General features: G+C 40.9%; 1 protein-coding gene across 1 annotated transcript; it reads left to right on the forward strand.

Annotated features, from left to right (window-relative positions):
- The first annotated feature begins 1,677 nt into the window (after positions 1-1,677).
- COX7A2L (cytochrome c oxidase subunit 7A2 like) lies at positions 1,678-23,914 on the forward strand. Its single transcript, XM_072770386.1, has 3 exons — positions 1,678-2,009; positions 21,769-21,900; positions 23,035-23,914. Exons 1-3 carry the CDS (start codon positions 1,938-1,940, stop codon positions 23,173-23,175), a joined length of 345 nt encoding a protein of 114 aa, XP_072626487.1. The 5' UTR covers positions 1,678-1,937; the 3' UTR covers positions 23,176-23,914.
- The last annotated feature ends 986 nt before the right edge of the window (positions 23,915-24,900 follow it).

Here is a 24,900-nt window from a genome sequence, read left to right on the forward strand (position 1 = left end):
CTTTATTATTATTTTTTATTGGAGTATATAGTTGACACACAACTAGTTTCAAGTACACAGCATAGTGATTGGACAAGTTAATATATTATGCTATGTTTAATGCAAGTGTCTGTCCCAAAATATCACTATTATAATATCATTGCTATATTCCTTATGCTGTGCCTTTTATTCCTGTGACTTATTCATTCTGTAACTGGAAGACTGTATCTTCCACTCCCCTTCACCCATTTAGCCCCACTCCCCCACCCCTCTTCCCTCTGGCAACCATCAATTTGTTCTCTGTATTTATAGGTCTGATTCTGCTTATTCAAAAAAATTTTTTTTTTAGATTCCACTTATGAATGAAATCATATGGTATTTGTCCTTCTCAGTCTGGCTTATTTCACTTTGCATAATACCTTCTAGGTCCATCCATGTTATCACAAATGGCAAGATCCCATTCTTTTTAACAGTTCTGTAATATTCCATTATTTCTATCTATGCACAGTCTCTCTCTCTCTCTCTCACACACACACACACACACACACACACACCGCACATATTCCTTATTAATTTGTCTATTGATGGACACTTAGGTTGTTTCCATATCTTGCTTATTGTAAATAATGCTGCAACAAACAAGGATGCATATATATATCCTTATGTGTTACTACTTTTGTTTTCTTTGGGTAAATATCACTGGAATTATTGGATCATAGGGTATTTCTATTTATTTATTTATTTATTTATGATAGTCACACACACACAGAGAGAGAGAGGCAGAGACATAGGCAGAGGGAGAAGCAGGCTCCATGCACCGGGAGCCCGACGTGGGATTCGATCCCGGGTCTCCAGGATCGCGCCCTGGGCCAAAGGCAGGCGCCAAACCGCTGCGCCACCCAGGGATCCCGGTATTTCTATTTTTAATTAAATAACCTCTTTAAATTGAACTAAAGTGAATGCTACTGGAACTTAGAGTGGTAGTCCTGGATCTTCCAGGCTCAAGGTCCAAATTTTTTCAAATGTTTCTGGTCTACCTCTTCTCCATTCCTCACTTCATTTATCTCTAAGGGCAGAGGCCTGGAAAAGGATGAGTAACCAACCAATATCCTTAAAACTCAGGTTCTTAGAAACTGCAAAACTTATATCCCGCTGTCTGAAGTTCAGGTCACTATGAATTTCTTTTGCACCAAACCCAAGAGGTTAACTTTATATTATTGGGGCGAAAGCACTAACAGCCCGCGGTACTAAAAAGCTCTCAGCAGAAGAGTCCACATTTTCTTATTTGCCTCACTCCCAGGTTCCCAGAGAAACCTGGCCAGCGGGTACATACTCCGACTGAGGATGGGGGGGCACTTCACCAGGTGACCTAGCGAGGGGAGGAAAGACAGAAGACTGTGCAAGTTTGGTAAAGGAAGAGAAACCTTCAACCCAAAGACCAACTGGTGAACTCTAGCTCTCCCCGCCCCTCCCACTCCAGACCACGCCCTCCCACTCCAGGCCCCGCCCCTCCCACTCCAGGCCCCGCCCCTCCCACTCCAGGCCCCGCCCAATGCCCGACCCTAGCGAGTCCCTCAGCCTCCGGCCTGGTCCGTGGGGCGCTTGCGCACTTCTTAAGGCGTCTCGGCACTGCCCGAATCAAAATGTGTGCGTGGGGGGCGGGGTGGGAGGGGGCGGAAATTTCGCGCTTTCCACACACCCTTCTACGGAGACTCTGCGTTCTGCTAGAGCTGGGGTGGGCGGGCTTGGTTTTTTTGTTTTGCCCTCTTGGTCCTGACACTCTGGCTTCTTGTTCCCTGATAGGGCTGAAGTGGGCATAAGTTAGGCGATCTCCGGGCAGCCCGCCTCCCGGCGCCGGGTCCTTGGGCTGAGGTTTAAGGCGACGGCAGGGAAAGGCAGGGTCCTTCTCTGAGGCAGTCGCGCGGGCAGCGGCTGCGGGAAGCCGGGCAGCGGGCGTCATGTATTACAAGTTTAGCGGCTTCACGCAGAAGTTGACTGGAACATGGGCTTCCGACGCTTATAGCCCGCAGGTACAGGTAGCGCCGGGCCGTCTCGGACAGAAGTGGCCGGCCGAGCCTCTGCGCCTGGCAGTCGCGGCGCCTTCGCCGGGCGGGGTTGCTGCCTGCGGCTCGGTTTGGTTCGCCCCGCACCTCCCCGCGCCTCTCGGCGTCTGCTTGCAGCGGGCGTGGAGGCTGCTCCTTCCGTAGCTGCTGCCCCGGCGGGGCGGGCCCGGCGCGGAAGTGGGGCCTGACACTCCGCTGGGGTCAAGGTGACCTCCGAGGTCGCCGTGTCTGGGTCGTGGGGTAGCTTGTGGGGTCGGCGTCGCCCAGCGCGCGACCTGGCAGAGTCTGAAGTTCGGCTTCGTCCTTCTTAAGGCGGTTCCGCTTTCGGTCCCCTCAGTGCCTCTTTGTTACCCTCCCGCATAACCCGAAAGCCTCGTCAAAGCACGGGATGGGAGAGCTGGGATGACAACCGAGGGAAGCCATAGGGGCAGGAGACGCCGTACGGTTCTTCCCAATGGCCGGGTGAATCTGGGCACTTCGGGCAACGGCCTTAGGCCTCTCACCTGTAAAATGGTGGACTGCCCTGATTTGGGTCTAAAAGGTATCCCGATTTCGCCCAGATTCTGCTAGCTGGAGTTTCAGGCTCAGTCGTAGACCCTTAATGAGAGCTAACATTGGCTTTGCCGCTTTATTTTCTATGACCTTTATCAGGTTATTTAACTTATTGTGAGCTTAGTTTCGTCTAGCGCAGCGTTAGGACAGGTTAAGTGAAATGTGTGCTGTGTCACTGGTAGCCTTTGGCAGATGACTGGTACCGGGTAAGTGGTAGTAGCGATTCTCCAGAAACGGAGTGTGAGATAACCAGCACATTCGTTCCTTATCCTCACAGAGAAGTGTGGGGACGGTTGGTGAAATGAGCGGTTGGAAAACTAGACTCGAACAGTAAGGATTCCAGGTGGGGTGTAAAGGATCCTTTATTATTGTTACCTTCCTCCCTTTTATGGGGGACACTGCAACTTGCCCAAGTTGGGAGGATGTTTAAGGGTGAGTTCAGGGTTGCCTGAGTGCCTCAGTGGGTTAAGCGTCTGACTTGAGGTCAGGTCGTGATCTCTGGGTCGTGGGGTTGGGCTTCCTGCTCAGCAGGGAGTGTCTTTCTCACTCTCCTCTCAGCTGTGCGCGCTTTCTCTCTCTCTCTCTCTCAAATAAATAATCTTTTTAAAAAAATGGCCTGGAATTAAATCATAAGAGGAGCACTTGGGTGGCTCTGTTGTTAAGCTTCCGGGGTCCTGAGATCCAGCCCCACATGGGCTCCTTGGTCAGTGGGGAGTCTGCTTCTCCCTCTCCTGCCCACCATGCTCCAGGGCTTGTGCTCTCGCTTTCTCCCAAATAAGATCTTTTTTTATTTATTTTTATTTTTTAATTTATTTTTTATTGGTGTTCAATTTACCAACATACAGAATAACCCCCAGTGCCCGTCACCCATTCACTCCCACCCCCCGCCCTCCTCCTCTTCTACCACCCCTAGTTCGTTTCCCAGAGTTAGCAGTCTTTACGTTCTGTCTCCCTTTCTGATATTTCCCACACATTTCTTCTCCCTTCCCTTATATTCCCTTTCACTATTATTTATATTCCCCAAATGAATGAGAACATATAATGTTTGTCCTTCTCCGACTGACTGACTTCACTCAGCCCAAATAAGATCTTAAAAAAAAAAAAAGTGATTTCAGTCTAAAATCGGATGTGTTATTAAGTAGCGGACATATAGGGAAGAGAGATGGGAATAGGATTAGACTACAGAAATGTGAAGGGGAGGGCAGAGGAGGAACATTGATCTAAAGAACAAACTAGGATTAGGAGGGGAAACCAGTATGGTGTCACTGGTTGGTAATGAAGTTGGTAGTGACATTGGTAATAAAGTCTAAAGGAATTGTCAACAGTGATTTCTATCTTTTGCAGATTACAGAAGAATAGCCATTTCTATCGTATTTGCTTCTATAGAAGAAGTATTTTTCAGTGCACTGATCTTAAATGTTAGAGTTTAGTGAATTTTGACAACTGTATACGCTGTAACTCATACCTCTGTTAACATACAGGACATTCATGACTCCCTAAGAAGTTCCCTATCCCTGTGCACCTTCCTGTTGTGATCATTATAAGTAAATAGTTTTGCCGTTTATGAATTTCACATAAATGGAATCACGCAGTACTCACTTGTGTAAGGCTTTTCTGCCCTCAATATTTTTGAAGTTCATTCACGTTACATGTTTTAGTAGCTCCCTTTATTGCTGTGTTGGATTTCATTGTGTGAATATGTATACACACATTGTGTGTTTGTGGTTGTAGATGTTCTTTTAATAGAATTTTAGCATAATCTGGTTTTTGTTACTTAGGAAGTAAAATTTTAGACTAAAACTAACATATTGAAATTAAATTGCCCTCAGACCAGAGATTACCCCGAGATGTATGTGGTACAGATTTCTAGTGCCTTCAGATTTCTAGTGCCTCTTAAATTGTGTTTCTTTTGAGAATGTAAACTTCTTAGTTACTTAAGGATTTCTTACTCTATGTTGAAAGAAGTGATGTTGTGTAGGCTTTATATATAGATTTTTGGAGTGCTTATGACAGGCATCCCCCCCAAACCAGGTATTCTGGCTTTGGTAATTAGGAGTACTTCAGCTTTTCTTTTTTTGGAGACATTAGCACATGTAAAATATAGATGTTTGTAACTTTCAGTATTATGTAAAGTGAATAACCTAACATGCATTGAATAACCTGATAAGGAAAAACTAGTTTCCTAACAGTGGTACAGGTAGAGATTTATAAATCAACTTGATGACAAGTAATTGTATTTTCCAGTGGTTTATTTTATTTTTTTTAAAGACTTTACTTATTTATTCATGAGAGACACAGAGAGAGGCAGAGACACAGGCAGAGGGAGGAGCAGGCTCCATGCAGGGAGCCTGATGCAGCCTGGGTCTCCAGGATCACGCCCTGGGCTGAAGGCGGCGCTAAACCCTTGGGCCACCCAGGGCTGCCCTCCAGTGGTTTATTGAAAAGCATTTCCTTACCTTTCTGTCAAAATAAATGTGAGGCTAATAAACACACGAAAAGAGGCTTCACATCATTAGTCCTTAGGGAAATGGAGATCAAAACTACAGTGAGATACCACTTCACACCTGCTAAAATCAAAAGACAACAGATGTTAGAATGTGGAGAAACTGGAACCCTACTATGTTGCTGGTGGGAATGTAAAATGGTGCAGTCACTTTGGAGGAGATAGTCTGGCAGTTTCTTAGAAAGGGAAACTTTTACTTACTCTTTGTGACTCAACAATTCTAGTTAGGGCAGAATGACATTCTAGATAAAGGGAACTGTGAGAGTGAAAGAGGGGAGGGGGCTGCAGAGGAACCGTTAAATAATAAGTTTAGCTGTGGTAGATGGAGATAGATCATGAAAGGTCTAGGATGGTAGGACTTAATTTTGTGAGAAACAGGAATTTACAAAGCATCTTAATTCAGAAGGTTGTGGTAGAGTCTTGTCCGGAGGTTGAAACAAGGGCATACCTTTTACCTTTAGTTTCATGGAAGGTTTATGATGGAGGAGCAAGTATCATGACCCGAGCTGTGCTTGAAAAGGTTATATGACTGAGAGAGACCAGTGCCAGGGATGCCTGTTAAACCGATAAAATTGTTCAGGGTCTTCCGAGTGGGGAAGGAGAAGGAGAGGTATGCAGATAAGGATTTAGTGACAGATGTGGGAGATTGGGGGGATGAGAAAGGACTCAGGATGACTGGGTAATGAGAGGATGGGGGTGCTTTCCTTAGGGAGCTCCTGAATAGGTTTTGTGAGAAGCTGCGTGAATTTTGGACCTGCAGGAGTGCGACATGTCTGGGAAACATGGAGGTGGTGCTGGTGGTTAGAAAGGAACAACTTGATTCACCGCAGATTGAAACTTGTTTCTAGTCCTAAATCAGAGTGAAGGAGTTCTTACATTTCTGTGATTTAAAAAAATTTAAAAAATATTTTATTTATTTATTCATGAGAGGCAGAGACATAGGCAGAGGGAGAAGCAGGCTTCTTACAGGGAGCCCGACGTGGGACCTGATCCTGGGACTCCGGGATCACACCCTGACTCGAAGGTAGACGCTCAACTACTAAGCCACCCAGGTGTTCCTTTTTTTTTTTTTTTTTTAACCCAGGCGTTCCTTTTTAAAAATTTTTCAATTTTCTAAAAATTGCTGATTCTCTTATTTCTCCATTTTCCTTCTCAAGCCTTAAAGGTAGAAGAAAAGGGAAACTTGGGCCAGTCAACTTCGAGGGGGACAAAATCAAGTTGACTTTTGTCTTTAAAAATTTGGAGCAACTAGGGGCACCTGGCTAGCTCATTCGGTAGAGTATGTGACTTTTGGATCTCGGAGTTATGAGTTTGAGCCCTGCGTTAGGTATAGAGATTACTTTAAAATCTTAAAATAAATTTTTGGAGCAACTAAATTAGTCTAAGAAGAACTCAACTGCTAAATGTGGCTGCTGTTGAATGGCGCTTGATTGTAGAGGTAGTGATTGTGTAAATAGCTAAGAGATTTGATATTAACAAGCAGAACCTTTCCATTTGGCCTGCAGTCCACTATTTTAAGAGCAACATTCACTAGTTTTCTCATTTGTGGGAGGTGTGGGTGGCTCTGCCATCAACTGCTGATTTGATTTACATGACTTTGGTTCTGAAATATTCCTGTCTACATTGTGGTGAAGCTATAGCTTATTTATACATTCAACAGATATTTACTGAATGTGCTTTTTGCTTTTTTAAGTCTTGGGAAGTAAGAGCAGTGAAAAAAACCATGCCAAAATCCTCCTCTTGTGAGGTTTCCATTGCAGTAGGGGAAGACACAGTAGACAAAGTAAAATTCAGTATGTTAGGTGCTGATAAATGCTGTGTAGAAAAAAAAAGCAAGAAAGAGTGATAGGTTGTTAGCAGGGTAAAGGAGGGAGCATGCAGTTTAAAAGGATGGTAAGGGAGGGCAGCCCAGGTGGCTCAGCGGGTTTTGTTTTTTTTTTTTTTTTTTTTTTTATGATAGTCACACAGAGAGAGAGACACACACAGGATTGCGCCCCAGGCCAAAGGCAGGCGCCAAACCGCTGCGCCACCCAGGGATCCCGGCTCAGCGGTTATCCCCGGCTCAGCGGTTTAGTGCCGCCTTCAGCCCAGGACCTGATCCTGCAGACCCGGGATCAAGTTCCACGTCGGGCTCCCTGCATGGAGCCTGTTTCTCTCTTTCCCTCTCTCTCTTTCTCTGTGTCTCTCATAAATAAATAAATAAATCTTTAAAAAAAATTAAAAAAAAAAAAAAAGGATGGTAAGGGAACGTCTTGCTGAGAAGGTGACATTTTGGCAAAGACCTGAAGGAGGTGAGAGTGCCAGCCATGTGGCTACCCAGAGAAGAGCATTCTAGGTAGAGAACAGTGCCTGGTGCCTGGGAGGTTTAAGGGGCTCATCTAGTGGGCTGGGGTAGAGAAAAGGGATGATGTAGGTGGTAGGGTTCATTCTGTAAACTTTCATACAATACTTAACAAAAACTCTTGAGAACACATATTGATGTAGGTAGGTGCATCTCATGGCCCTAGAAGTCATTGTAAGAACTTTGGGGTTTTGCTCAGTGAGAGAGGAGTCTTTTGGGGAGGTTTGAGCTGAATACTGACATCTGCAGTCACTGGTGGCTGCATTAAGAGTAGATAGACTGCAGCGCAGCGAGTGTGGAAATGGAAGGAGAGTCATCAGTTGGAGGCTGTTATAAAAGGGGTTTAGACCAGAGTGTGGATTGGTGGAGGTGGGTAAGAAGTGGTCAGATGCTGAGTGTGTTTTGAAGGTAGAGCCAAAAGGATTTGCAATGCGTGAGCAGTATTGATGATTCCGGAGTGCCCAGGTGGCTCCGTCGGTTAAGGTCCAGCTCTTAATTTCAGCTAGGGTCATGAGATTGAGCCCCAAGCGAGACTGTGCATTCAGTGAGGAGTCTGCTGAGATTCTCCCTCTTGTCTGTGCCCCATCCCCCCTCCCCACCCCTGCTCTCGAATGTGCACGTTAGCATGCTTTCACACATCAATCAATCTTTTTTTAAAAAATGATTCCAGGGGCTCCTGAGTGGCTCAGTCTGTTAAGCATCCGCCTTCAGCTCAGGTCATGATCCCGGGGTCCTGAGATTGAGCCCCGTGTCGGTCTCAGTGGGGAGTCTGCTTCTCTCTCTCACTCTGTCTGCTGTTGTTCCCCCTGCTTGTTCACGTTTTCTCTCCCTCTCAGCATCAAATGAATCTTAAGAAATGATTCCAGGGATTCTGGCCTGAAAACCTGGAAGGATGCTATTTTCAGTTATTGAGATGGGGAAGCCTGTCAGTCCTTTCTATACTGGGAAAACCACAAGCCTAGAAGAGGCATAGGTGAAGGGATTTGCTTTAGATATACTTTCCTGTAAATACAGCTTCCTGGTCGGGTCCACTCTTGAGAACCCCAGGATCAGTCCCATCTAGCTGCCTTGAAACATTGGAAACACTACTCTTAAATTCTTAGGCTGTTTAATGATAGGAGAATATCCTTTCTTTTTATCTTTGGGGCCAGGTAAAAGGAATTATTGAATGTATGGTATAATAAAAATGTGTGGGATTGACTCCCATCTTCCTTATGTAATCTCTGAGCTTTGTTTTAATCCTCTGTAACATGCAATGATAATACCTCACTTATAGGGTTAATGTGAAGAGTGAATTTATTTATGAAGATTATTGAGGATCCTGAAAAGAAATGCTTATTATAAACAAAGCAGAATGTAGAATTTTATACTGTGACTGTAAAGATGTTAAAATATGCCTATAAGAAAAGATTGGAGGAGAATATACAACTCATAATGGTTAATGGGATAAGATACTGAGATTATTGGTAACTTTAAAATTCCGTATTCCAAATTTTTACAGTATTATAAACGGAAATACAAAATTATTTAAAACTGTTAAGATGGTCGGTACTCCTTTTTTCAGATGCTACTGTTCAAAAATTTTGCTGTAATTTTGAATCACTTGATGGGTGAACAAACAGTGAGTGATTAGGTATAATCCTTTCTAAAAATACTCTCAGAATAATCCTGTCAAAACAAGAATTTTTTTTTTTTTTCCAAAACAAGAATTTAACTTCAAACCATTTTCAGAGATCCTTGGTAGAAAGTTTTTAAATTTTTGCATTCAAGAGGAAATGGTCCTTCTAGGAGAAAACACAAAGCTTACAGAATAGAGAAGTGTGTTAAATTCTTCAGTTCAAAGGGAGATACTTTCTTGCTTTCTTATCTAGGTAGTTAGGGCCTCTCTTTCCATCTCTAATTCCTGAGTCTGAATTTATTGTATACTAAATTTAGACTAGTTACGAAATCTTCTCTTTAAATCAATTGTTGCTTTTAAGCAATAGTTGAGAGGAGTGGTGGGGTCAGGTAGTGGCGAGCTTAAAAATCCAAGGCCCTGGACTTTTTTTTGGAGAGGCCTGAGTTTCAACAGTAGACTCCATACTTTTTGCCACATGATCTTTGGCAAGTTGCCCTCTCTGATCTAGTTTTTCCTCTATAAAATGGGAATAGTAATGTTTTGGTAGGGTTGCTGGCAGGATTAAATGAAATGATGCATGTGAAATGCTTGATGGGATGCTGGCCATATAACAAAGGCTTAGCAGGTAATTAGTGGCTGTTATTCCATAACATTAATATCCATAATGGCAGAGATTGTGTCTGTCTTCTCTATCGTGTATTTTTAGTATAGAGTAAGTGCTCAGTAATACATGCTGAAGGAGTAAATGCGGTGCAGAAAAAAGTCCACGGTTCATTCCCATTTGTGGGATTGTGTCAAAAAAAAAAAATAGAAACCAAGTTTATTTTGGGGAAAGGGGTTAATGAAGTATAATTGATTTGCAATATTAGTTCCAGCTGTACAACATAGTGATTCTACAATTATATACAATACAAAATGCTCACCACAGCAAGTGTACTTAACCATCTGTCACCTTATAGCATTATTGACTATATTTTGTACTTTATATCCTCCTGACTTTTATTTATTTATTTATTTATTTATTTATTTATTTATTTAAGATTTTATTTACTTATTCATGAGAGACAGAGAGAGAGAGAGAGGCAGAGACATAGGCAGAGGGAGAAGCAGGCTCCACGCAGGAGTCTGATGTGGGACTTGATTCTGGGACCCCAGGATCATGACCCAAGCTGAAGGCAGATGCTCAACCACTGAGCCACCCAGGTGTCCCTATTTTTCTTTATTTTTAAAGATTTTATTAATCGTGAGAGACACTGAGAGGCAGAGGCATAGAGGGAGAAACAGGCTCCTCACAGGAAGCTTGATGTGGGACTCGATCCCCAGACCTGGGATCACACCCTTAGCTGAAAGCAGATGCTCAACTGCTAAGCCACCCAGGCATCCCTCCTCCTGACTTTTTAATTTAATTTAATGTATATATTTTTAAAGATTTTATTTATTTGAGAGAGAGAAAGAGACAGCATGAGCAGGGGAGCGGCAAAGGGAGAAGCAGACTCCCCATAAAGCAGGGAGCCAGATGTGGGAGTTGATCCCAGGATTCAGTGATCTTGATCTGAGCCAAAGGCAAGACTCCTAACCAACTGAACCACCCAGGCACCCCAACTTATTTATTTTATAACTGTAAGTTTGTACCTCTTAATTTCCTTCACCTCTTTGCCTCATCCTCCCACCCCTTCCTTTCTGGCAGCCACCAGTTCTCTGTATTTATGGGTCTATTTCTGTTTTATTTTTTAGATTTCCACACAGAAGTGAAATAATGTATTTGTTTTTTTCTGCCTGACATATTTCACGTAGCATAATACCCTCTAGGTCCACTGAAGTTGTTGCCAGTGGCAATATCTCCTTTTCATGGCTATTACTCCACTGTGTATGTGTGTGTATGTGTGTGTGTGTGTGTATACATATACACACACCACATCTTTATCCATTCATCTATTTTTTTTCTTAAAGATTTTATTTATTATTTATTCATGGGAGACAGAGGGGGCGGGGGCAGACACACAGGCAGTGGGGGAAGCAGGCTCCATGCAGGGAGCCTGACGTGGGCCTTGATCCCGGGTCTCCAGGATCACACCCTGGGCTGAAGGCAGCGGTAAACCACTGAGCCCCCCGGGCTGCCCCTATCCATTCATTTATTGATGGACACTTAAGATACTTCCATATCTTGGCTATTGTAAAGAATGCTGCAATAAACATAGGGATGTGTTTATCTTTTTGAATTGATGTTTTTGTTTTCTTTTGATAAATACCCAGAAGCAGAGTTACTGGTTTGTATGGTATTTGTATTTTTAATTTTTTGAGGAACCTCCATATTTTCCATAATGACTGCACCAATTTATATTTCCATGAGCAGTGCATGAGGATTGCCTTTTCTGTACATCCTCTATACACTTGTTATTTTTTGTCTATTTGATACTGGCCATTCTCATTGTGGTTTTGATTTGTATGTCCCTGATACTTAGTGATGTTGAATTGTCATGTGTCTTTGGAAAATGTGTGTTCAGGTCTTCTGTATGTGGATTTTTTTTTTCTTTTTTGGTATTGTTTGGTATTCTTTATAGATTTTGGATATTAACCCCTTATTGGTGTATCATTTGCACATATCCTCTCCCAGTCAGTAGGTTGCCTTTTTGATTTGTTGGCCTCCTTCACTGTGCAAAAGGTTTTTAGTTTGATGTAGTCCCTCCCAATTGTTTATTTTTGCTTTTCCTTTTTTTTTTTTTTTTTTTTGCTTTTCCTTTTTTTCCTTTTTTCCCTTACATGAAGAGACAGATTCAGAAATATGTTGCTAAGGCTGATATCTCCGAGATTACTGTGTATGTTTTCTTTCTTTCTTTCTTTCTTTTTTTTTTTTTTAAAGATTTTATTTATTCATAGAGATGCAGAGAGAGGGAGAGAGGCAGAGACACAGGCAGAGGGAGAAGCCGGCTCCATGCAGGGAGCCTGACGTGGGATTCGATCCAGGGTCTCCAGGATCACGCCCTGGGCTGCAGGCGGCGCTAAATCGCTGCGCCACCGGGGCTGCTCCTGTGTATGTTTTCTTTTTAGAAGTTTCATGATTTCAGGTTTTATATTTGAGTTTTAACCCATTTTGAATTTATTTTTGTGTGTTATGTAAGAAAAGTTTTGTTTGTTTTCAAATGACCCTTTATTTAAGTAGTTTCCTTTGTAGTTCTTAACTACCTGGGCATTCCACTACACCACTACTGATGTCATCATCTATGATATCTTGAGGATGGCAGCTGTCAATATTGCAGTCCTCATGATCTCTTTAATGTTTCCAAAGGGTTCTATGACTAAGGATCAGTGCCACATCTGTCAGGCAATATTGACAGTTTCATCAAAAGTGATACTTCCACTGTGTTTAATGTTTTTCTGCTTCTTTCTGTCTCTTGACTGTTCTTTGGGGGCTTTGATAATTAGGGCAGAAGCAGAAAAGGTACCATTTCATTCTGAGCCTATCTGTTTTTAATGGTTAGTTTCACGGTAATCTTCAGACCTTCCAATCACCAATTGCCTTGGTAATGTCATCATTAGCTTTTTTTGGAGACAGACTAAGGGGGCCAATCTTTGAGGCCGGGGCAGACATGGCAATGACTTCCCCGCTGGTGCTCGAAGATCTATAACTTTGATCTTGTTAGGGTTGAACTTAGGTGGCATGGTGGAGATGGCTGGTGTCAGATGAATCTGGATTTGGGACAACCTTTGCCTCCTCCTAGTCCAAAGCCAAAAGCTTGCTCTCTTTTTTTAAAAAGTAATTTCTGTGCCCAACATGGGGTTTGAATTCACAACCAATGGATCAAGAGTCACATGCTCTGCTGACTGAGCTAGCCAGGTTTTGTTTTGTTTTGTTTTAGATTTTATTTTATTTATTTATTTACTTAGAAAGCTGGAGGGGACAGGGGTGGAGGGCAGTAGGGGAAGAAGAGAGATTCTGGAGTAGACTCTGCACTGAGCACAGAGCCTGATGTAGGGTTTGATCCCACCACTCCAAGATCCTGAAGCTAAGAGTTGGATGCCCAAGTGACTGAGCCACCCAGTTTCATCCTTTTGCATGTCTGCTGTCCAGTTTTACCAGCACCATTTATTTGAAGAGACTGTCTTTTCCACATTGTGTATTTTTTGTCTCCTTTGTTGTAGATTAAGTGACCATATAAAGAATGGTTTTATTTCTGGGCTCTCTGTTCTGCTCCATTGATCTCTGTTTTTTTTTTGCTAGTACCATACGGTTTTGATTATTATAGCTTTTGGTATAGCTTGAAATCTGGGACTGTGATATCTTCAGCTTTGTTCTCCTTTTTCAAAATTGCTTTGGCTCCATACAAATTTTAGGATTATTTGTTCTTATTCTATGAAAAATACTATTGGTATTTTGATAGGGATTGCATTGAATCTATAGGCTGCTTTGAATAGTGTGGGCATTTTACAATACTAATTCTTCCAATTAATGAGCATGGTATATCTTTACATTTATTTGTGTCCTCAGTTTCTTTCACCATTGTTTTAATCGTTTTCAGAGTACAGGCCTTCCACTTCCTTGGTTAAATTTATTGCTCTCATTCTTTTTGATGTAGCTGTAAATGGGATTGTTTTCTTTCTCTTTCTGCTACACTATTAGCATATCAAAATGCAACAAGTTTCTTTATATTAGTTTAGTATTCTGCAACTTTACTGAATTCATGTATTCTAATTTTTTGGTGGAGTCTGTAATTGCTTTATATATAGAGTATCACATTAGCTGTAAATAGTGCAAGTTTTACTTCTTTGTTACCCTCTTGGGATGCCTTTTATTTCTTTTTCTTGTCTGATTACTATGGCTAGGACTTCCGTTACTGTATTGAAATAAAAGTGGGAAGAATGGACATCCTTGTTCTCTTCCTGATCTTAGAGAAAAAAGTTTTCAGTTTTCACCATTGAGTATGATGTTAGCTGTGGTTTTATCATATATGGTCTTTTTTATTATATTGAAGTATGCTCCCTCTAAACCCACTTTGTTGAGAGTTTTTATCATAAATGGATGTTGAATTTTGTCAGATGTTTTTTCTGTATCTGTTGAGGTGATCATGTGATTTTTGTCCCTCAGTTTGTTAATGTGTATTACGTTGATTGATTTGTGGATATTGAACCATTCTTGCATCCTGGAATAAATCCCACTTGATTGTGGTGAATGATCTTTTTATTTTTTATTTTATTTTTTAAATTAATTAATTAATTTTTTGTGTGAATGATCTTTTTAATGTATTGTTGAATTCAGTTTGCTAAATTTTGTTGAGTACTTTTTGCATCTGTGTTCATCACACAGATATTGCCCTGTAATTTCCTTTCTTGATTGTCTTTGATTCTGGTATCAGGGTAATGCCTTGTAGAATGAATTTGGAAAATTTTCTTCCTTTTTGATTTTTTGGAATCATTTGAGAAGGATTAGTAACTCTTCTTTAAATTTTTGGTAGATTTTCCCTGTGAAGCTTTGTGGTCCTGGACTTTTATTTGTTGGGAGATTTTTGGTTACAGATTCACTGTCTCTGGTAGCAATTGGTCTGCTCAGATTTGCTGTTTCTTCCTGTTTCAGTCTTGGAAGATATGTTTCTAGGAATTCACCCATTTCTTCTATGTTGTCCAACTTGTTGGCATATAATTTTCACAGTAGTCTCTTAAAATCCTTTGTATTTCTTTTTTTTTTTTTTTTTTTTTTTTTTATTCATAGAGAGAGAGAGAGGCAGAGACATGGGCAGAGGGAGAAGCAGGCCCCGGAAGCCCGATGTGGGACTCCATCTGGGACCCTAGGATCACGTCCTGGGCCAAAGGCAGAAACTAAACCTCTGAGCCTCCTGGGCTGCCCAATCCTTTGTATTTCTGTGGTGTTTATAACTTCTCTTTCATTTGTGATTTTGAGTTATTTTTTTTCTTAATAGGTCTGCCAAAGGTTTATCAGTTATCTTTTTTGAAGAACCAGCTCTTAGTTTCATTGTTGTTGTTGGGGTTTGTTTTTTGTTTTTTGGTTTTTTTTGTTTTTTTTTTGTCACCATTTATTTCTATTCTAATCTGTTATTTACTTCTTTCTACTAATTTTTGTCTTTGTTCTTTTTCTAGTTCCTTTAAGGGTAAAGTTAAGGTTGTTTGAGATTTTTCTTGTTTTTGAGGTAGGCCTGAATTACTATATAAATTTCCCTCTTAGAACTGTTTTTTTTTTTTTTTCATCCTAAAGATTTTGAGCCATTGTTTCCATTTTCATTTCTCCATGTATCTTTAAATTTCCTCTTTGATTTCTCTTGACACATGGATTATTTAGGAGCATGTTGTTTAGCCTCCATGTATTTGTTTTTTTTCCAGTTTTTCCCCTATAATTGATTTTCTAAGTTCATGCTGTTGTGAATGGAGAAGATGCTTTTCTTAAATTTATTGAGACTTGTTTTGTGGCATGCATGTAATCTGTCCTGGAGAATGTTCCATGTATACTTGAAAATTCTGTATATTTTGCTGGTTTTGGATGGCATTTTCTGTATATATCTGCTAAGTCTATCTGGTCTAATGTTATTTAAATCCACAGTTACCTTATTGATTTTACATATGGATGCTTTATCCATTGATAGGTAGGGTGTTAAAGTCCCCTACTATTATTGTATTATTGTCAGTTTCTCCCTTTGTATTTGTTAATATTTGCTTTTTGTATATTTAGGTGTTCCTATGTCAGATGCATAGATACTTAAAATTGTTGTATTCTCTTGTTGGATTACTCCCTTTAATAATACCCTTCTTTGTCTCTTGTTACTGTCTTTGTTTTAAAGACTACTTTGGGGATCCCTGGGTGGCGCAGCGGTTTGGCGCCTGCCTTTGGCCCAGGGCGCGATCCTGGAGACCCGGGATCGAATCCCACGTCAGGCTCCCGGTGCATGGAGCCTGCTTCTCCCTCTGCCTATGTCTCTGTCTCTGTCTCTCTCTCTCTCTGTGACTATCATAAAAAAAAAAAAAAAGACTACTTTGTCTGATATAAGTTTTACTATCTTAGCTTTCTTTCTGTTTCCATTTGTGTGGAATTTTTTTTTTTTTTTTTACATCCCTTCACTTTTAATTTGTACATGTCTTTAGGTCTGAAGAGAGCCTCTTGTAGGCAGCATATAGATGGCCCATGTTTCTTATTCATTGAATCACCCTTGTCTTTTAATTGTGGTATTTAGACCATTTACTTTTTTTTTTTTTTAAGTAGGCTCCACACCCAGCATGGAACCCAACATGGAGCTCGAATTTATAACCCTGAGATCAAGACCTCAGATTAAGAGTTGGATGCTTTACTGACTGAGCCACCCAGGTGCCCATTTTTTTTTTTTTTTTTTTAGGCCATTTACATTTAAAGTAATAATGAACAGGTGTCATTTTGTCAACTGTTTTCTGGTTGTTTTTGTAGTTTTTCTCTTTTTTTCTTCTGGCTCTCTTCCTTTGTAATTGGTGGCTTTCGTGTTTTGCTTGGATTTCTTTCTTTTGCTTTTTCGTAGATTTATTGTAAGTTTTTGGTTTCTGGTTAGCATAAGGTTCATATATAACTGTATATTAAGCTGATGGTTGCTTAAATTCAAACACATTTTAAAATCACTATGTATTAAACCCTCCCCTATGTTTTTTTTTTTTTAATTTTTTTAATTTTTTACTTATTTATGATAGTCACAGAGAGAGAGAGAGAGGCAGAGACACAGGCAGAGGGAGAAGCAGGCTCCATGCACCGGGAGCCTGATGTGGGATTCGATCCCGGGTCTCCAGGATCGCGCCCTGGGCCAAAGGCAGGCGCCAAACCGCTGCGCCACCCAGGGATCCCTCCCCTATGTTTTTATGTATATCATATCATATTTTACATCTTTTTATTTTGTGAATCTCAACAAATTTTATAGATGTAATGGATTTTTTTTAGATGTAATGGATTTTACTCATCTTTTAACGTTCATACTAGTTTTATAAATGATTGATTTAATACCTTTATTATATGTTTGCTTTTACTAGTGAAATTTTTTTTTTTATAATTTTCTTTTAGTTATGGCCTTTTCCTTTTTTTAATAAAGTTTATTTTGTTTTTTTGTTTTTTGTTTTTTGTTTTTTTTTAATTCACAAGAGACACAGAGAGATGCAGAGACATAGGCAGAGAGGAGAAGCAGGTTCCATGCAAGGAGCCTGATGTGGGACTCCATCCCGGGACTCTGGGATCATGCCCTGAGCCCAAGGCAGACACTCAACCACTGAGCCACCCAGGCTTCCCTGGCCTTTTCTATTCCACTTAAAGTCCCTTTAACCTTTCTTCTAAGGCTGGTTAAGTGGCTGTAAAGTCCTTTGTCTTTTGTTTATTTAAGAAACTCCTATTTGTTTTCAGTTCTGAATGATAATTTTTTTTTTTTTTTTTTTTTTTATTTATTTATGATAGTCACAGAGAGAGAGAGAGAGAGGCAGAGACATAGGCAGAGGGAGAAGCAGGCTCCATGCACTGGGAGCCCGATGTGGGATTCGATCGTGGGTCTCCAGGATCGCGCACTGGGCCAAAGGCAGGCGCTAAACTGCTGCGCCACCCAGGGATCCCTCTGAATGATAATCTTGTCAGAGCATTCTTGGCTGTTGGTTTTTTCCTTTTAGTGCTTTAAATATATTGTGCCACTACCTTCTGGCCTGTACAATTTCTGCTGGAAAATCCATAGCCTTATGGGGTTTTCCTTGTACATAACTAGTTGCTTATCTCTTGCTACTTTTAAGATTGTGTCTTCAATCTTTAACATTTTATTTGTTATGTCTTGGTATGCACCTTCTTGGGTTTATCTTGTTTGGGGCTCTCTCCGCTTCTTGGACCTAGATGTCTGCTTTTCCCAGGTTAGGGAAATTTTCAGCTGTTATTTCTTCAAATAAGCTTTCTACCCCTTTCTCTTTTTTTCTCCTGGGACCCCATATGAATATTAGTATGCTTGACATTGTTATAGGGGGTCCCTTAACCTATCCTCATTTTTTATTTGTTTTTGCTGTTTAGCTTGGGTGTTTTCTATTATCCTATCTTCTAGATTGCTCATTTGTTCACCTGCATCTTTTAATCTTCTGTTGATTCTCTCTAGTATGTTTTTCATTTCAGTTATTGTATTCTTCAACTCTTTTTGGTTCTTTTTTATATTTTTTATCTCTTTGTTGAGTTTTCCTACATTCTTCTTTTAACTCCAGTGAGCATCTTTATGTCCATTGCTTTGCACTCTTTATCAGGTCATTGCTTATCTCCCTTTTATTTAGTTCTTTTTCTGAAGTTTTGATTTTTTTTTTTTTGAGCATATTCCTTTTTCTCATTTTGTTTGACTTTGTTTCTATGAATTATGTGAAACAGCTACCTTCCTCAGTCTTGAAGGAGTGGCCTTGTGGAGGAATGTCCCCTGTCTAGTCTGCATGTGTCTGGTGGCTCTTGCTGGCTAATGCTGTAGTGGTTGCAGGCTGAGGGTGTATTCTCTGGGTCTGCCCTACGGGATGATGGGAGTTGGGGTAAGTTCAAGCCAGGTGATTCAGGGGTATTTGGGTCTAGTGCTGCCTTGGTGGGATGGCAAGAGCTGGGTCAGGTTCAGGTTGGGTTGTCCTCAGGCTCTCTACCCTGGGGTACCCTAGTGGGGAGGCCAGAGTTGGGGCAGGATGGGCTGGGGTGCTCTGCATAGGAAGTGCCCTGGCTGAATGGCTACTGCTGAAGCTGATAGGCTAGGGGTGTCCCAGGGTGCTTTTGTGCCTGGGACACCTAGGGGAGATAGTGGGGGATATAATTGGTGCAGGCTGAGGTGTTCTAGTTGTGCTGTGCTGGGGCAGCCTTGGTGGAATGGTTAGAGCTGAGACAGGTGCATGTGGTGAAGGATGCCTTTGGGGGACAACTGGAGCTGGTATGGGCAAGGCTGGGGCAGGAAGCTGCAGGCTGGCTAGAGTGCCTGTTCCCATTTGTGCTATTAAGGCAGAGGGGGAATGTAAACAATGGCGCTTGCTAGCCCCTTCTAACCAGATAGAATTCCAGTAGTTCTCCCACCATTTAGCAGTTGCTCTAGCATTATTTGGGGTTTCCTTCATTTATAGTCTGCCTTTTAAACCACTGTGGTTGTTTTTTGTGGGTTTTTTGTTTTGTTTATTTTGCTGTGCCCAGGTTGGGTGAATCTGTGTGTGGGCCTGTCAGTGCTCTTCCTCACTACTGTAATGCTTAGCATCAGGTGGGGTTCCTGTTGATACCATGTCTCTGTCTCCTGCCCTTCACTGTGTGGTCCCTCTATCCTTTGTTATGCAGAAACTGTTCAGTCAGCATTCAGTTCTTCAGAAGGAATTGCCCTCTATGTGCGTGTAGATTTGGTATGTTCCTGGAAGGGAGTGAGTTCAGGGTCTTTCTATGCTGCCATCTTGGACCAAAACCAAGTTTGCTTTAATGCCTTTTTGTTGCCCTGTTGATCTTAATGCTCACCTGGTGGGAGGGAGTATCCTGGAAGCTTTGGAATATGTCTTGTCAGTTATAGGTAAATTTATATTTCTTTGAAGTGATCAAGAACCAGGAGTCTGACAACTCTTAATTTGAGCAAAGAGTTTGCACTTTTATCCTTTAAAAAGAAAGAGGCTGTGCTTGAACTGTACTTCCTATTTACTTATTTTTAAAGATATCCATTTATTAGAGCACAGGCAGGGGGAGTGGCAGAGGGAGAGGGAAAAGCAGGCTCTCCACTGAGTAGGGAGCCCAGGCTGCACAGGACTCAATGCCAGGATACAAGGATCACGACCTGAGCCGAAGGCAGATGCTTAACCCACTGAGCCATTCAGATGCTTTACTTCCTAACTTTAAATTTTTATTTTTCATAGTTATAATGTATTATAAAAGGATGTGATTGTATTGGTTTGTAACTCAGCTCCTATCTTCATCTGCATATTATTTGGGAGAACCATCTCTATACCTGCCACTGTAGCTTTACTCCATCATGTAGAAAATCAGAGTTCTCCTTGGGTTCTTTCTTTTTCTTTTTTTTTTTTTTTTAATAGCCTTGTTGTGATACAATTCACATACCATACATTCACTCATTTAAAGTGTACAACTCAGTGGTTTTTAGTGTATTAATAGATATTGCATAACCATTACCACATTAATTTTAGAGCATTTTCATCATCTCCAAAAGAAACATACTCTGCAGTTATCACCCCCCTGTTGCTCACCTCCCAGCCCTAGGCAGCTGCTGATCTATTTACTGTCTATGTAGATTTTCTTATTCTGGACTTGCATATGAATGGAGTCATATAACATGTGGTCTTTTTGATTAGCTTCTTTTACTCGGCATAATGTTTTTAAGGGTTATCCCAGTAGCCTGTGCCAGTACTTCATTTTTCTCTCCCGTTAGCTTCTCTTTAAGCCTATGCATTTGCCCTTCTGTCCATGTGGCCCAGGGAGCTGCTAATTAGCAAACCTGTGTTAACCCCCAAATATCATTCTGTTTATAATTATTGAACAGACATATGTGCTGTATGCCCGTAGGAGGCACACTGCTTTAGGTACGTATGGTCTCATGCAGTCTTTTCAGTGTTAGATGCTATCACTATTTATGTATTTATTTATTTATTTATTTATGTATTTATTTATTTATGTATTTATTTATTTATTTATGTATTTATTTATTTATTTAATGGAAAGGGAGAGAGAGAAAGCACGAGTGCACACAGATACACAAGCAGGGAGAGCTGTAGGCAGAGGGAAAAGGAGAAGCAGGCTCCCCCTGGAGCAAGGAGCCTGACATAGGTGGGGCTCAATCCCAGGACTCGGGAATCATGACCTAAACTGAAGGCAGACATCTGACTGACCCACCCAGGCACCCTGATACCATTACTTTTGTATACCTGTCTCAGATGAGAACACTAAATTTTCTTTATTTTTAGTATATCTGTTTAACTTATGGGTTAATTAATGCTGGAAAGTTCAGTTAGTCTAATTATTTTGTTTTGTCTATGGTTCTGAAAGACAAGTTTCTTACCATTATAGGCCCTTCTAGATTGAGATATTTCTTTACTGTATGTCTGGACAGTTTCTGACGTCTACTCTGGAGTTCGAGATAATATATTAGTACATCAGCTCATCCAGAGGAGAAAAGAGACAGCCGGGTCTCTTTGGAAATCTAATCAAAAGTTCACATAGGGCAGCCCTGGTGGCCCAGCGGTTTTAGCACTGCCTTCGGCCCGGGGTGTGATCCTGGAGACCCAGGATCAAGTCCCACGTCAGGCCTGCTTCTCCCTCTGCCTCTCTCTCTCTCTCTCTCTCTCTCTCTTTCTCTCTCTCTCTCTCCTCCCTCTGCCTCTCTCTCTCTCTCTCTCTCTCTCATGATTAAATAAAATCTTAAAAAAAAGTTCATATAGATTATAAGTGTTTTACTGATTTCATAGGAAGATAGACATAATAGGTATTTCTGGAAGCCCAGATTGGGCTTTTGTGGTTTGTTTGCTTCCCCCTCTCCCCTATCCCCATCTTAAAGGCAGGGGATTCTTCTCAATGAGGTTTGCTGTGGGAAAGTGGACTAAGGTATTTTGTTTAAAGTTTAGGAACTTTAAATCTTAAAATTAAAGGCCTCTTGATGCAGACTTGAAGAGCCTTTCCTTCCCTCTTGTGTGCCTGAGTGACTGCTTCCACGATTCCAGACAGCCTGCTTGTTGAAAGGTTATTCATATGCCCAGACATGATTTCAACTTGACATTTTCCTTTTTCCTACAGGGATTAAGGCCTGTGGTTTCCACAGAAGCACCACCTATCATATTTGCCACACCAACCAAACTGAGTTCTGATTTTACTGCATATGATTATGCTGGGAAAAACAAAGTTCCAGAGCTGCAGAAGTTTTTCCAGGTAAAAGAAGACACTCGAACAGACACTAAAGAATAAGTCATCATTTTGGCAATGAGTTTTCTTGTTTTTTGCTTGCTTGATATTAAATTCACTGAGCTGTTAGAAGTGGAGGAGGCTCTCTTGGGTTTTCTGATCAACAGAGAGAAGCTAGAATTCATTGCATTTTAAAATATTATTAATACTAATCTATATACAGATAATTGAGAGATCAGTGACCCAGCTGTATCTCAGGTGCTATGGGAGTAGCAGTGTCTTACTGCTCTTCTAGAAGGTAGCTTCCCCGTCCTCAATAATGTGCAGATTCAGAACTGGCTTGGGGGCTTTTGGTCAGTTTAATCCCTTTTTATCTGATAAGTAAGACTTTTTTTTTTTTTTTTTTAAAGATTTTATTTATTCATTCATGAGAGACAGAGAAAAAGAGAGAGGCAAAGACACAGGCAGAGGAGAAGCAGGCTCCATGGAGGAAGCCTGATGGGGGACTCAATCCCGGGTCTCCAAGATCAGGCCCTGGGCTGAAGGCGGCTCTAAACTGTTGAGCCACCTGGGCTGCCTGTGATAAGTAAGACTTTATTGGGCATTTGGGTCTTGAGTTACTGTGGGAGAGGGAGTTTGGAGACTGTGCAAAATCATGGATTAACATTTTATGAGTCTATTTTTTTAAACAAGGGTTTAATGGCTTAATGGAAAGAAGCTGGATACAAAATGGACTTGAGCCTGTTAATTGACCTGGTATGCTCAGATATCATTGACTAATGATCAGAAGTCAAACTAAATGTAGTACATAATTTGTGCCTGTGGTCATTTAGCTGTGAATTATCTTTGCCTTTAAAAGAAATCCACCAGTGCTGCTTTCTTAATTAAGCTTTATATGGTAAATTTCTTGGAAACATGGAATTTGTTGTATGCATGTTCCTTGGGCTCCATTTTGGAGAATGGCTTTGGCCTTACAGGCTGTAGCTGCATTTATAAGAAAAGATATACCACTATCTCAGTTAGCATTCTAACGTATTAGGGCTTTTTACACTGCAGCATGTTGAGGGATTAGTTATAAAGTAGAGACATTTATTCTTTATTAGCCTAAACTGTAAAATCTTTTTATTATTGACCATGTCCTTGATAATTCTTGCTTTCCAGAAGTCTGATGGTGTGCCTATCCACCTGAAACGAGGCCTACCTGACCAAATGCTTTACCGGACCACTATGGCTCTGACGTTGGGGGGGACCATCTACTGCCTGATTGCTCTCTACATGGCTTCGCAGCCCAGAAACAAATGACTTAGGCTGCAGAGGACTGGTTTGCTTTTTGGCATAAACGCTTTGAATTTTCATTTTTCACTGTTCTGTAAACATTTTTCTTTTTTACTTGAATGGTTTACTTAACATTTTCCCAGAAAAGTAGAAAGATACTACGGCAATATTTTGGTTTGTTTATGAAATACACATGGTCCATCAGTGCTCATTGGACAGTTAAAACTATTGTTTAAAGCAGTGCTGCTGCTTCTTGGGCTCCTGACTTCCCTGGAGGTTCTAGAGGAAGGTTGCACGTAGGCTTATTGGCAGCAGTCTATGCTGAGGTCCTTAGGGACCCACAGTGGTGTTTTTGAACATGGGGTGCAGAGGCCTTCCTGGATATGGATGCTACTGAGGAAGGAAGAAAGAAGCCAAGGCCAGGAGCATGAAATGGGGGTTTGCACTAGTAGACATCGTGAGGATTTTTCCTTCTTGTGGTAAAATGTTAAGAAAAATTATGTGCAATCTGCCTCTATTCATTGGAGAGTTTCTTTCCAAGGGTTATTTGCCTCATCTCTGATCTTTAGTGAAATTTTATGTATAATTGTTATGTATTTATTCCACCTCGGGAACAGAAAACACCTGTTTACTGTTGCACTTTAGACCAGTGTGTTTTATTAATGCAACTGTGACACAAAGTCTCCTTTACCTTTTCAAAATGTTATGGCTTTAAATTATGATTTATTTTGATTGTGGAATAAATACATGAATGAAAAAATCTCAATTTTGAAGTCCTTTTGAATGATCTTTCAGAATATTTTCAGAATACCAGAAGCATCTTAAACCTGAGTCTGATTGCTTTTTTAATTAGGCACCAGATAATCTTTACAAAATGGTTCCTCAAAGTCAAGTAATAGACTAACGGCATATTGATGATTACCATATGGTTCCTTATAAGGAACCAGCTTGCCCCTTAGTAAAATGTGACTGTAACACACAATTCATTTAGACATTAATTTCCTGTGCTGTCACAATCGGTAGACTTGACCGATTCGGTATCCTATATTAATGCTGAGAAAAAGGTGAGATTTTTTTATATATTAAGTGGTAGTCTGTATCTTTTATTTTTTTTAATATTTATTTATTTACTTGATAGGAGGAGCAGGGGCGGGGGGCGGGCAGGTTGTGGGAGAGGGAGAAGCAGACAAGCAGATTCCTCACTGAGCAGGGAGCCCAATGAGGACCTGGATCCTAGGACTCTGGGATCATGACCTGAGCCAAAGGCAGATGCTTAACCAACTGAGCCACCCAGGCACCCCCAGTAGTCTGTATCTTGCCGTAGCAAGGAACAGTAGTGACCTTTTACTAAGGACAAAATAAACACCTAGTATTCTCACAGGCTAGCAGGCCCGAATTTTTCTGCACAAATCTAAGCTTTATTCTTTTCTGATCTTTCCTCCCAAGTTTTTATTTTGAAAAACTTCACAATAAGTACTTGTGTATCCTTCACTTAGCTATATATATATATATAACCATCTTTGCCTTTTCTTGCTCTCTCACAAATGCAGGCACACACAATGTATGTAAACACACACATTTGTTCTTTGCTGAATCAGTTAAGATTAAGCTATGGAATTATGATAATTCAGCCATAAATACTTTTAGGCAGTATTTTAAGAATAAGGACATTATCCTTCATAACCATAATACAGTTGTCATATTCAATTTAACATTGATAACAATACTCTTTAATATATATTCTATATTTAA

The sequence above is a fragment of the Canis lupus genome, chromosome 12 (genome assembly GCF_048164855.1).
Source record: "Canis lupus baileyi chromosome 12, mCanLup2.hap1, whole genome shotgun sequence".
NCBI lineage: Eukaryota > Metazoa > Chordata > Mammalia > Carnivora > Canidae > Canis > Canis lupus.

Coding starts and splice junctions, on each gene's coding strand:
- COX7A2L (XM_072770386.1), top strand. CDS start 1,938: ATGTATTACAAGTTTAGCGGCTTCACGCAGAAGTTGACTGGAACATGG. Junction 2,010..21,768: donor CCGACGCTTATAGCCCGCAG/GTACAGGTAGCG, acceptor TTTTTCCTACAG/GGATTAAGGCCTGTGGTTTC. Junction 21,901..23,034: donor AGCTGCAGAAGTTTTTCCAG/GTAAAAGAAGAC, acceptor CTTGCTTTCCAG/AAGTCTGATGGTGTGCCTAT.